The sequence below is a fragment of the Mesoplodon densirostris genome, chromosome 9, assembly GCF_025265405.1.
Source record: "Mesoplodon densirostris isolate mMesDen1 chromosome 9, mMesDen1 primary haplotype, whole genome shotgun sequence".
Taxonomy (NCBI): domain Eukaryota; kingdom Metazoa; phylum Chordata; class Mammalia; order Artiodactyla; family Ziphiidae; genus Mesoplodon; species Mesoplodon densirostris.
Genome location: NC_082669.1, coordinates 20,374,358 through 20,388,128, shown reverse-complemented (window position 1 = coordinate 20,388,128; position 13,771 = coordinate 20,374,358). Strand labels below are relative to the sequence as shown.

The window sequence follows — 13,771 nt, the reverse complement described above, 5'->3', positions numbered from 1 at the left end:
TTGCTATTTTGATTTATTTCTTCAAATATTTTTTTCTGTTTGAATATATACATGTGCATGTTTTATTTCCTTTTCATAAGATAATGGAGGGCACACTGTTAAATATATTCTATCTAGCATGATCTTTAATTCTTCATGTCTCACATTAAAAATACATTGAATTCACAGTGTATCGCCCTCATAAGCCATCTTTTCTTCTCTGACCGCTCTTCAAATCCACATTACTTCTGGCAATTAAAAAAAAAAAATCTGTATCTTTCGTTTATCCAGCATGATCTTTAATTCTTCATGTCTCACATTAAAAATACATTGAATTCACAGTGTATCGCCCTCATAAGCCATCTTCTCTGACCGCTCTTCAAATCCACATTACTTCTGGCAATTAAAAACAAAATCTGTATCTTTCGTTTTCTATGAAAACGTCTTAACGATGTTTTCTAGTAACTTTGTGCTCGTAGTATCAAAGCACAATTTGACACTCTAAATTTTATTTTGTGGTGCCTGACTAATACTGTGTTCTCTGCTCCACACCTTGTATTGGGATTAGAACTTTTCATTATGTCTGTATATCCCCCAGTATTAAGGATTTTCCAGCACCTCCTAGGCTGTTTCATCTTTCACATTCCATCATGAAGCTACTTGCTGCCTTTGGCAAGAGTCCAGAAATGAACAAAGTCAGCACATAAATGAATACATTCTTAGTGCAAAGCCTTGTTTTGAGGTAGTTGAAAGTTTTTAAAAATGAATAAATAAAAGAAAGCTTAAAAGTATGACTAGTAAAATACATGAAATGTATAGAAGCACAGGTAACCGACCACATTGCTAAGTGGAGAAACCCAGTACATGGCACCCCAAAACTGGCGAGTGGAAGTTTGAAGGAATTTCCACAGTTGGAGTGTTTGATAAAATATTTTACGTTGCCATATCTTTGTTGTCTTATTTAAAGAGATTCTAGTGTAAATTCAAAATGTGGTGCCATGACACAGGTTTTTTTTTTTTTTTGCGGTACGCGGGCCTCTCACTGTTGTGGCCTCTCCTGTTGCGGAGCACAGGCTCCGGACGCGCAGGCTCAGCGGCCATGGCTCACGGGCCCATCCGCTCTGCGGCATGTGGGATCTTCCCGGACCGGGGCACGAACCCGTGTCCCCTGCATCGGCAGGCAGACTCTTAACCACTGCGCCACCAGGGAAGCCCCATGACACAGGTTTTAATACCATTAGTTAGATATAGATTTTCAAAAGTGATCCAGAAACCTTCGTCAGTTTTAACTGATGATAATTTATATTATTGGTTTTCATGTTAGCATATAAGCTAGGAAACCAAAGATTGTTTTATTCAATAGTTTAACTTTCCTTAAAACAAGAATTTTCATTTTTGCCTTTTATTTTTCCTACAGGGGTGTGGTTGCTCTTCAGACCCTACGAAAATTAGTTGAACTTACTCAGAAGCCAATTCATCAGCTCTTTGATTACATTTGCGGTGTAAGCACAGGTGATTGTTATTATCGTGTGGAAGTGGTGCATCCCAGCAGTACATTAAGAAAAATAATATTAAGCACTCAAGTTTAAGATCCTGGTCATTTCCTGAAATGATGGATGTTAGTTTCATGTTTTGATGATGAATAGACCTTTGATTTGCTTAATGAACTTTTACAAATGTTTATTGGGAATAAGTTAATATTCAGAAGTAGATTTTAGCATGCTTTTCTAATATGGTTTAAATAAGCCACAGTGACAAGTATAAATTATGAATTATCACCTTATGGTATAGTCACCTGAAGGAAAGTAGGAAAGTGATAGGTGCTCAAATTGTGCTTGAACAAACGGAACATTAAGGATGGATACGATTTTACTTTCTTTTGAAAGGTATCCCTCTGTGAGGAAATTGCTTCTTATATCCTTTTTTATCTGGTTGTTTGAAACCAAACGGATAAATGTGAGAATATATGTTTTTTAAAAGCTTTTTAATATTGCTGTTGATGTACATTCAAAATTCTAGTTTCATGCTTGTATAGAAGAAATTGGCAACTTAGAATATGATTGCTTCTGAATAATTTTCTAGTTTTCACTGACTCACCAACAGATAAATTTTTGTTTTGCTTTCTGTTTGTTTTGTTTTTCTGTTTCTTACATCAACTTTCTCACCCATGCATCACCCCCATCCTCCAGGGTGTACATGAAGCCTCTCAGGGTACCTATAGCTATTGCTTACCTCCCAGGTAACGCTCAAGGACTGTTAGCATTGCATTTGGCCTGATAATTTCTCACTGTACATTAGTTTATCTTCATAGACTTTTCTATTTTTTCTCATTCTTTGGAATTATAATAGTAGACCTAAAGACTACCAGCAACAAAATCAAATGATTTCTCTACATTATCTGTGTCAAGTATGACAGATATTCCCAAAGAGCACGTTAATTGATGCTCCATTATGAAAACTAAATGAGAGCAGTTGTAGGGATAATTCAGAAGTATAAGGAATCAGTGATTCCTGTGATGTTCCTCTGAACAGTGATTCCTCAAGATGACAGCAGATTTGGAAAAGGTTGGGTTAAAGAAAGTTAAAACAGGTTTCTTTACAGAGGGACTTCTGAGATCTTCTAGCATGTTAAAAATGCCTTGTGACTCTCAGGATAGGAAAATAATATGTATATCCCCAATTGATATAACTATGGAAATTTTTCTTAAAGAGACCTTCACAGTGCAAGTGTTCTTGGTATTTTTTCCTGGAGCTGATACCCTGGCCATTTCTGTTAAATTTTGGAATGGTCCTAGCAATTTAAACCTTTAAACATATCTACAAGCTAACTTCTTGCTTTGGCACCATTGTTAGTAGATGGGTGCTCAGTGAAGAGGATTTTAAACCAGAGATTCATCTGCCGAGTAGAGTATTTGTTTATGTAATATGTACGTTTCTGCACTTATCACAGTATATCTTTTCCATTGTGTCCTCTAGCTTACTTTAACCTTAACTTATAATATAGTGCTTATAATTTTCCTTTCTTTTAACCATTTTGTATATTCTAATGTAGAAATTTTGTTTGCACATTTAGTGTTGGTTAGTTTTGGCTGCATTGGGTCTTAGTTGTGACCCATGGGATCTTAGTTGTGGCATGCAGGCTCTTCATTGTGGCATGCAGGCTTCTCTCTAGTTGTAGCGTGCAGGCTCAGTAGCTGCAGTGTGCAGGCTCTCTAGTTGTGGCACGTGGGCTCTAGAGCACACAGGCTTAGTTGGCCTGCAACACGTGTGATCTTTGTTCCCTTACCAGGGATCGAACGCATGTCCCCTACATTGGAAGGTGGATTCTTAACCACTGGACCACCAGGGAAGTCCTTGCACATTTAGTTTTTATAAAGTTAAAAATATATATTTAGTTTAAGGGTAATGTCCTTAACCATTCAGTAAAATTCAGTTTTTTAATAATTGTTCATCTTTATAGTAGCTCTTAAAAGCAACTTCATTTTTTTGACAAGTTATTTCTTGTGTTAATTAAACATTTTCTGCAAATTGATAAGTAACAATTTCTATCATATAGTTATGCCATACAATGTATTTTAAAACAAGCTGACTTATCTTTTACTAGAATAAGACTAAGAATAATAAAATACATAAAATATTTAAAATACATTATAATAGTGATTTCCTGTTTTTTACTTTGTTCATTATCTTAATGTAAGCAGTGATACTCTACAGGCCTTCGCCCTTACCACCCTCTCCCTGTCACTCAAAGCGTTCTTCTCCCCTTTTCCTCTTTAGTTCAGGGCTACGCCAGTTAGGTACACTAGGTGGCAGTGTGTCCTATCAAGTGCAGCTAGGGTATGCAGTCAGCTGTTTAAAAAGACATCCCAGAGACCCAATGTCTTTATTTATTACATTGGTTCCCAGGACCAACCTGAAGGAGTAATCATTTTAATGAATTGGTAAGTTGTCAAATATACTGTATTCTCTGACTAAAACTAAGGAATTTATTAAGGTTAGAGAGGACATTGTCTACCACAGTATCTTAATTATATATTATTTAATTTAATGCAAAACAACACATTTTTATATATTTTTAAATTATCAACATCATCAGTGGTCAGTATTTATTGAATCCTCATTGAGGCCTGGTAATGCCCTTTACGTGTGTTATCCCAGTGTTATAAGAACATGTAAATTTTAGTTACTGTTATTATCCTTATTTTATAGATGAAAAAAATATGGGGCTCTGGGAGGTTAAGTAGTTTGTCTCAGGTGACACAGTTAAAAAGTACCAAAGCTAGAATTTTAACCAAGTCTGTGACTCAGGAGATCTTATAAGTACTATAATGGCAGTGCTGATAAAAACTAAGGATTCTTTCTTTCAGGTGCTATATTAGCCTTCATGTTGGGATTGTTTCATATGCCCCTGGATGAATGTGAGGAACTTTATCGAAAATTGGGATCAGATGTGTTTTCACAAAATGTCATTGTTGGAACAGTCAAAATGAGTTGGAGCCATGCATTTTATGACAGTCAAACATGGGAAAACATTCTTAAGTAAGTTGTACTTATCCTTTTTATTTTTTTGAGATTAATTTGTGCTTTTATTTGCCAGTATAACTACAGTAGCCTGCAATTTTTTTTAATCTAAAAAGTAGATTTTACATCACAATCCAACAAACACACACACATATAATATGTATACATATATAAAAGTACAACAAAAGTTTTGCCAAAAATGTCTACCGCGAGTGTTAATTCTTTAAGACTTTTTTTTTTAACCAAGGCTAAACTGCACTGACACATTGTAATCACCAAAGTCCCTAGTTAATCTTAGGGTTCACTTTATTTATTTTTTATTTATTTATTTATTTTTTCTTTTTGCGGTATGTGGGCCTCTCACTGTTGTGGCCTCTCCCGTTGCGGAGCACAGGCTCCGGATGCGCAGGCCCAGCGGCCATGGCTCACGGGCCCAGCCGCTCCGCGGCATATGGGATCCTCCCAGACCGGGGCACGAACCCGTATCCCCTGCATCGGCAGGCGGACTCTTAACCACTTGCGCCACCAGGGAGGCCCCTAGGGTTCACTTTATAAAGTGAATAGTGTTGCACATTCTATGGCTTTGGACAAAAGTATGATGACATAAAATCATTATAATGTCATACAAAGTATTTTCACTGCTCATAAAGACTTCTGTACTATATGTATTCATCTCCCCTCTCCCCCCAAACTCCTGGCAACCATTGATCTTTTTATTGTCTCCATTGTTTTGCGTTTTCCAGAATGGCATATAGTTGGAATCTGTTTTTTTTTCCTTGAAGAGAGGGGTTCAAAGCCTTTATGTCTATAAGACCACTCATGGCTCACACACACATGAACCAGACAGGTTCTAGGTGGCAAACTCCTCCCCCACTAAATACTGTAGCTTTCCTTCCAGTACTGAGCCACGTCCCACTGGTCCTGCGCAGCAGCCACGTGGAAGTGCAGGGGAACACGTGTTGGGTATTTGTTTATAGGAAGGCTGCAAGTTTTGTGCCCCTTGTCCTAATGAACCCAGATTCTTGTCAGATGTGTTGTAAACAAGCCATTTCTTCACACCCCCTGCTCTGAGCACACGCCATGTACTTATTCTTTTTAAAAATGTCTTGATTTATATTTGAACAATGCAGAAAAATATAAAGAAGAATACTAAATTATTGATCTCACTAATTAAAGATAACTACTGTTTTGGTGAATTGTATTCTTTTCACTAGTTTCTTGGGTTCACATGTTTGAGATTTGCATGTAAAAGTTGCAATTGTCTTTAAAAAAATTGAGACCATGGTGTATATAGGACATGTTTGCACCTGTTGTTTTTCCTTAACATACACTTGCCCCTAGGTATCTGTGAGGTGCCAGGACCTCTGAAAGTACCAAAATCCACAGGTGCTCAAGGGCTTTATTTAAAATGATGTAGTAGTATTAGTCTTTCTCAAGTCATTAACAAACATTCTTCTAAAAGGTTTAATAATTTTTAAACATATTCTTCCAAAATATTACAAAGCTGTTATACTCACGTTCTAAAAATATAAGCATAAAATAGAAACTTAAAATCACCCACAATCTTGTTTAGAGCTGTAGACTTTGCAGTATGTTTTCTTCTAATTTTTTTTCCTAGACTATGTACATTTTCATATATGTTTCATATGGTGAAAATTATATTGTAGTTATAATTTTCTATCTTTTGCCCTTTTTCAACTTTATGAAAATTTCTTGACAAATTTTTAAAAGACTGCACTGCATTCTGCAGTGCCATATTTTCTTAACTGTTTATATTTGGGACATTTATGTTATTTCTGATTTTTTGTGATCCTGAACATGCTATGGTAGGAAAATTTACATTTCTGCCCACACTTCAGAATGTATCAGTAGGTCAGTTTATAAGAAGCATAATTATTGGGCCAATGTTGATGGCTTTTAAAAATAATCATTATAGGGCTTCCCTGGTGGCGCAGTGATTGAGAGTCCGTCTGCCAATGCAGGGGACGTGGGTTCGTGCCCTGGTCTGGGAAGATCCCACATGCCGTAGAGTGGCTGGGCCCGTGAGCCATGGCCGCTGAGCCTGCGCATCCGGAGCCTATGCTCCACCACGGGAGAGGCCACAGCAGTGAGAGGCCCGCGTACCGCAAAAAAAAAAAAAAAAAATTATATACAAAATAGAGAATATGTAAAGAAAACAGTGAAAATAGCTTATAATCCTACCAAGAACAAAAGCACTATTAACATGGTGATGTACATTTTTTGGAATTTCTTGGAGATAATTAAGTATATGGGTATGTGAGATTGTGAATGTGCATTTGTATTCATCCCCTTCACAAAATCGGGATGATAATGCACGTGTAGTTTTGTATCTTGCATTTTCACTTAGTATTTTATCATGATTGGTTTCCTATGTTGTTAAATATTTTTTGAGATAACTTTTTTTTAAATTTCTTTGGTTGCGCCGGGTCTTAGTTGCGGCAGGCAGGCTCCTTAGTTGCAGCTCTCTGGCTCCTTTGCTCACGGCACGTGGGCTCCTTAGTTGCAGCAGGCAGGCTCCTTAGTTGTGGCATGCAAACTTAGTTGCAGCATGCATGTGGGATCTAGTTCCCTGACCAGGGATCAGACCTGGGCCCCCTGCATTGGGTGCATGGAGTCTTAACCACTGCACCATGAGGGAAGTCCCTTGAGATGTATTTTAATGGTTGTTCGCTATCCATTTTAGGGATGTACTATTTTTTATTTAACAAATTCCCTAGTGGAAAAAGAGGATATTTCAGATATTTTTCCCATTCAAAATAAAGTTTAGGTAGATATCTTACATCTCTACTTAAATCTCTGGTTATATATTTAAGGTAAACTTCTTAAGTGAAATTTTGGGTCAGAAAGTATACATGTTTTAAGAAATCATTTTTTAGTTAGATATATAGATGTATATGCCTGAATTGTTCTTCCACACAGTTGTCCCAGCTTATCCACCAACATCAGTTTGTGTTTCCATTTCATGAAATACTTACGAACACAAAACATTTTAATTTTTAGAACTTTGTCCATTTGAGAGATTTTTTTTTTTTTTTTTCAGTACGCGGCCCTCTCACTGTTGTGGCCTCTCCCGTTGCGGAGCACAGGCTCCGGACGCACAGGCTCAGCGGTCGTGGTTCACAGGCCCAGCCGCTCCGCGGCATGTGGGATCTTCCCAGACCGGGGCACGAACCCGTGTCCCCTGCATTGGCAGGCGGACTCTCAACCACTGCGCCACCAGGGAAGCCCTCTCATTGTAGTTTTGATTTGCATTTCTCTAATAATTAGTGATGTTGAGCAGCTTTTCATGTGCTTCTTGGCCATCTGTATGTCTTCTTTGGAGAAATGTCTGTTTAGGTCTTCTGCCCATTTTTGGATTGGGTTGTTTGTATTTTTAATATTGAGCTGCATGAGCTGTTTATATATTTTGGAGATTAATCCTTTGTCCATTGATTTGTTCCCAAATATTTTCTCCCATTCTGAGGGTTGTCTTTTAGTTTTGTTTGTAGTTTCCTTTGCTGTGCAAAAGCTTTGAAGTTTCATTAGGTCCCATTTGTTTATTTTTGTTTTTATTTCCATTACTCTAGGAGGTGGATCAAAAAAGATCTTGCTGTGATTTATGTCAGAGAGTGTTCTTCCTATGTTTTCCTCTAACAGTTTTATAGTGTCCAGTCTTAAATTTAAGTCTCTAATCCATTTTGAGTTTATTTTTGTGTGTGGTGTTAGGGAGTGTTCTAATTTAATTCTTTTACATGTAGCTGTCCAGTTTTCCCAGCACCACTTATTGAAGAGACTGTCTTTTCTCCATTTTATATCCTTGCCTCCTTTGTCATAGATTAGTTGACCATAGGTGTGTGGGTTTATCTCTGGGCTTTCTGTCTTGTTCCATTGATCTATATTTCTGTTTTTGTGCCAGTACAATTTTGTCTTGATTACTGTAGCCTTGTAGTATATTCTGAAGTCAGGGAGTCTGATTCCTCCAGCTCCGTTTTTCTCCCTGAAGATCGCTTTGGCTATTCGTGGTCTTTTGTGTTTCCATACAGATTTTAAGATTTTTTGTTCTAGTTCTGTAAAAAATGCCATTGGTAATTTGATAGGGATTGCATTGAATCTGTAGATTGCTTTGTAGTATAGTCATTTTCACAATATTGATTCTTCCAATCCAAGAACATGGTATATCTCTCCATCTGTTTGTATCATCTTTAATTTGTTTCATCAGTGTCTTATAGTTTTGTGCATACAGGTCTTTTGTCTCCCTAAATAGGTTTATTCCAGGTATTTTATTCTTTTTGTTGCAGTGGTAAATGGGAGTGTTTCCTCAATTTCTCTTTCAAATTTTTTGTGATTAGGGTATAGGAATGCAAGAGATTTCTGTGCATTAATTTTATATCCTGCAACGTTACCAAATTCATTGATTAGCTCTACTAGTTTTCTGGTGGCATCTTTCGGGTTCTCTATGTATAGTAACATGTCATCTGCAAAACAGTGACAGTTTTACTTCTTCTTTTCCAATTTGTATTCCTTTTATTTCTTTTTCTTCTCTGATTGCCATGGCTAGGACTTCCAAAACTATGTTGAATAATAGTGGCGAGAGTGGACATCCTTGTCTTGTTCCTGATCTTAGAGGAAATGCTTTCAGTTTTTCACCATTGAGAATGATGTTTGCTGTGGGTTTGTTGTATATGGCCTTTATTTTGTTGAGGTACATTCCCTCTATGCTCATTTTCTGGAGAGTTTTTAATCGTAAACGGGTGTTGAATTTTGTCAAAAGCTTTTTCTGCATCTGTTGAGATGATCATGTGGTTTTTATTCTTCAGGTTGTTAATATGGTGTATCACATTGATTGATTTGCATATGTTGAAGAATCCTTGCATCCCTGGGATAAACCCCAATTGATCATGGTGTATGATCCTTTTAATGTGCTGTTGGATTCTGTTTGCTAGTATTTTGTGGAGGATTTTTGCATCTATATTCATCAGTGATACTGGTCTGTAATTTCCTTTTTTTGTAGTATCTTTGTCTGGTTTTGGTATCAGGGTGATGGTAGCCTCAGAATGAGTTTGGCAGTGTTCCCTTCCCTGCAGTTTCTTGCAAGAGTTTGAGAAGGATGGGTGTTATCTCTTCTCTATATCTTTGATAGAATTCATCTGTGAAGCCAACTGGTCCTGGACTTCTGTTTGTTGGAAGATTTTTTTTTTTTTTTTGCAGTACGCGGGCTTCTCACTATCGTGGCCTCTCCTGTTGTGGAGCCCAGGCTCCAGACGCGCAGGCTCATCGGCCATGGCTCATGGGCCTAGCTGCTCCGCGGCATGTGGGATCTTTCCGGACCGGGGCACGAACCCTTGTCCCCTGCATCGGCAGGCGGACTCTCAACCACTGTGCCACCAGGGAAGCCCTGTTGGAAGATTTTTAATCACACTTTCAATTTCATTACTTGTGATTGGTCTGTTAATATTTTCTATTTCTTCCTGATTCAGTCTTGGAAGCTTATACCTTTCTAAGAATTTGTCCATTTCCTCCAGGTTGTCCATTTTATTGGCATAGAGTTGCTTGTAGAAGTCTCTTAGGATGCTTTGTATTTCTGCAGAGTCTGTTGTAACTTCCCCTTTTTCATTTTTCATTTTATTGATTTGAGTCCTCTCCCTCTTTCGTGATGAGTCTGGCTAATGGTTTATCAATTTTGTTTATCTTCTCAAAGAACCAGCTTTTAGTTTTATTGATCTTTGCTATTGTTTTCTTTGTTTCTATTTCATTTATTTCTGCTCTGATCTTTATGATTTCTCTTCTTCTACTAACTTTGGGTTTAGTTTGTTCTTCTTTCTCTAGTTCCTTTAGGTGTAAGATTAGATTGTTTATTTGAGATATCTCTTGTTTCTTGAGGTAGGCTTGTATTGCTATAAGCTTCCCTCTTAGAACTGCTTTTGCTGCATCCCATAGCTTTCGGATTGTTGTGTTTTTGTTGTATTTTTTCTCTAGGTGTTTTTTGACTTCCTCAGTGATCTCTTGGCTATTTTGTAACATATTGTTTAGCCTCCATGTGTTTGTGCTTTTTACTATTTTTCCCCTCTAATTGATTTCTAATCTCATAGTGTTGTGGTCAGAAAAGATACTTGATATGATTTCAATTTTCTTACATTTACTGAGGCTTGATTTGTGACCCAAGATGTGATCTGTCCTGGAGACTGTTCCATGTGCACTTGAGAAGAAAGTGTAATCTGCTGTTTTTGGATGGAATGGCCTATAAATATCAGTTAAATGTATCTGGTCTATTGTGTCATTTAAAGCTTGTGCTTCCTTATTAATTTTCTGTTTGGATGATCTGTACATTGGTGTAAGTAGGGTGTTAAAGTCCCCCACTATTATTGTGTTGCTGTCGATTTCCTCTTTTATAGCCGTTAGCAGTTGCCTTATGTATTGAAGTGCTCCTATGTTGGCTGCCTATATATTTATAATTGTTATATCTTCTTCTTGGATTGATCCCTTGATCATTATGTAGTGTCCTTCCTTGTCTCTTGTAACATTCTTTCTTTTAAAGTCTATTTTATCTGATATGAGTATTGCTACTCCAGTTTCTTTTGATTTTCATTTGCATGGAATATCTTTATCTATCCCCTCACTTTCAGTCTGTATGTGTCCCTAGGTCTGAAGTCGGTCTCTTGTAGACAGCATATATATGGGTCTTGTTTTTGTATCCATTCAGCAAGCCTGTGTCTTTTGGTTGGAGCATTTAATCCATTCACGTTTAAGGTAATTATCGATATGTATGTTCCTATTACCATTTTATTAATTGTTTGGGGTTTGTTTTTGTAGACCTTTTCTTATCTTGTGTTTCCCATTTAGAGAAGATCCTTTAGCATTTTTGTAGAGCTGGTTTGGTGGTGCTGAATTCTCTTATTAGCCTTTGCTTGTCTGTAAAGCTTTTGATTTCTGAACCGAATCTGAACGAGATCCTTGCGGCTTAGAGTAATCTTGGTTGTAGGTTCTTCCCCTTTCATCACTTTAAATATGTCATGCCACTTCCTTCTGGCTTGTAGAGTTTCTGCTGAGAAATCAGCTGTTAACCTTATGGGAGTTCCCTTGTGTGTTCTTTGTCATTTTTCCCTTGCTGCTTTTAGTAATTTTTCTTTGTCTTTAGTTTTTGCCAATTTGATTACTGTGTGTTTCAGCGTGTTTCTCCTTGGGTTTATCCTGTATGGGACTCCCTGTGCTTTCTGGATTTGGGTGACTATTTCCTTTCCCATGTTAAGGAAGTTGTCGACTATAATCTCTTCAAATATTTTCTTGGGTCCTTTCTCTCTCTTCTCCTTCTGGGACCCTTATAATGGGAATGTTGTTGTGTTTAATGTTGTCCCAGAGGTCTCTTAGGCTGTCTTCATTTCTTTTCATTCTTTTTCTTTATTCTGTTCTGCAGCAGTGAATTCCACCATTCTGTCTTCCAGGTCACTTATCCTTTCTTCTGCCTCAGTATTCTGCTATTGATTCCCTCTAGTCTATTTTTCATTTCAGTTATTGTATTGTTCATCTCTGTTTGTTCTTTAATTCTTCTAGGTCTTTGTTAAACATTTCTTGCATCTTCTCGATCTTTGCCTCCATTGTTTTTTCGAGGTCCTGGATCATCTTCACTATTGTTATTCTGAATTCTTTTTCTGGGAGGTTGCCTATCTGCACTTCATTTACTTGCTTTTCTGGGGTTTTATCTTATTCCTTCGTCTGGTACATAGCCCTCTGGCTTTTCATCTTGTCTATCTTTCTGTGAATGTGGTTTTTGTTCCACAGGCTGCAGGATTGTAGTTCTTCTTGCTTTTGCTCTCTGCCCTCTGGTGGATGAGGCTATCTAAGAGGCTTGTGCATGTTTCGTGATGGAAGGGACTGATGGTGGGTAGAGCTGACTGTTGCTCTGGTGGGCAGAGCTCAGTAAAACTGTAGTCTGCTTGGCTTCTGATGGGTGGGGCTGGGTTCCCTCCCTGTTGGTTGTTTGGTCTGGGGCGACCCAACACTGGAGCCTACCCAGGCTCTTTGATGGGGCTAATGTTGGACTCTGGGAGGGCTCACACCAAGTAGTACTTCCCAGAACTTCTGTTGCCATTGTCCTTGTCCTCACAGTGAGACACAGTGACCCCCTGCCTCTGTATGAGACCCTCCAACACTAGCAAGTAGGTCTGGTTCAGTCTCCCCTGGGGTCACTGCTCCTTCCCCTGGGTCTTGATGAGCACACTACTTTGTGTGGGCCTCTAAGAGTGGAGTCTCTGTTTCCCCCAGTCCTGTCGAAGTCTTGCAATGAAATCCTGCTAGACTTCAAAGTCTGATTCTCTAGGAATTCTTCCTCCCATTGCCAGACCCCCAAGTTGGGAAACCTGATGTGGGGCTCAGAACCTTCACTCCAATAGGTGGACTTCTGTGGTATAAGTGTTCTCCAGTCTGTGAGTCACCCACCCAGCAGTTATGGATTTGATTTTACTGTGATTGCACCCCTCCTGCCGTCTCATTGTGGCTTCTCCTTTGTCTTTGGACGTGGGGTATCTCTTTTGGTGAGTTCCAGCGTCTTCCTGACGATGATTGTTCAGCAGTTACTTGTGATTCTGGTGCTCTCGCAAGAGGGAGTAAGGATGCTGTTTTTAATTATAGCATCAGTAGAATCTGGGAATGTTGAGAATTCTTTTTTTTTTATTTTGACATCTCTCTAAAGTGACCAATTAATGTTTCTGATTTTCTCTTCAAATTTATATTCATAACAATTCACTAAAGCATTTTAGCTTTTTATAAAATCAGTGTTTAAACAAAAAATCAATGTGAACTTTGCTTAACGTGTGAAAGCAGCATGCTCCTAGTATCTCTGTCCCAATTTTACATCAAGATTTCTGTGAAAAGATAGAGTGAAAAGACCCTTAGGAGAATAAAATTGCATTGATCTTCATGCGGAGGAAACACACAGATCAGGTTGGGAAAGACAAAGATCTTGTCTGTTTTAGAAAGCATTTTACATTGTATTTGTAAAAGATAATAATGGGTAGGTTACTACCTAGTTTGTAAATATGTGAAATTCACTAATATTCTAGTTGTGAAACATGAGTGTCACTTGAAAAAATGTCATTAAAAAAATGTTTTTCCTTCCTGAGGCAGGTTGGTCAAAAAAACATAGTCTTTGTATTCAGTACAGGGGGAAAATACATAATTTTTAAGTCTGGAAAAAGTCTGCACTGAAATAAAATTACCTTATAATGGAGTTGTGAAAATTGCTACCCACAGACAATTTCTGTTATGTTGCAGTAAT

The 13,771-nt window shown here is 37.9% G+C and overlaps 1 protein-coding gene and 1 non-coding gene across 3 annotated transcripts in view; one reads left to right on the top strand and one right to left on the bottom strand.

The window, feature by feature from the left end:
• Positions 1 to 13,771, top strand: part of PNPLA8 (patatin like phospholipase domain containing 8) — a 137,698-nt gene that overhangs the window by 105,295 nt on the left and 18,632 nt on the right. For both annotated transcript variants that reach the window (XM_060108852.1, XM_060108853.1), the window contains 2 exons: positions 1,397 to 1,491; positions 4,347 to 4,518. In XM_060108852.1, coding sequence (XP_059964835.1) covers positions 1,397 to 1,491; positions 4,347 to 4,518 — 267 coding nt within the window. The remainder of the gene's footprint in view (positions 1 to 1,396; positions 1,492 to 4,346; positions 4,519 to 13,771) is intronic.
• On the bottom strand, positions 5,455 to 5,580 carry LOC132496572 (small nucleolar RNA SNORA11). The gene has a single exon (XR_009533467.1). It is a non-coding gene; the product is annotated as a small nucleolar RNA SNORA11 (small nucleolar RNA).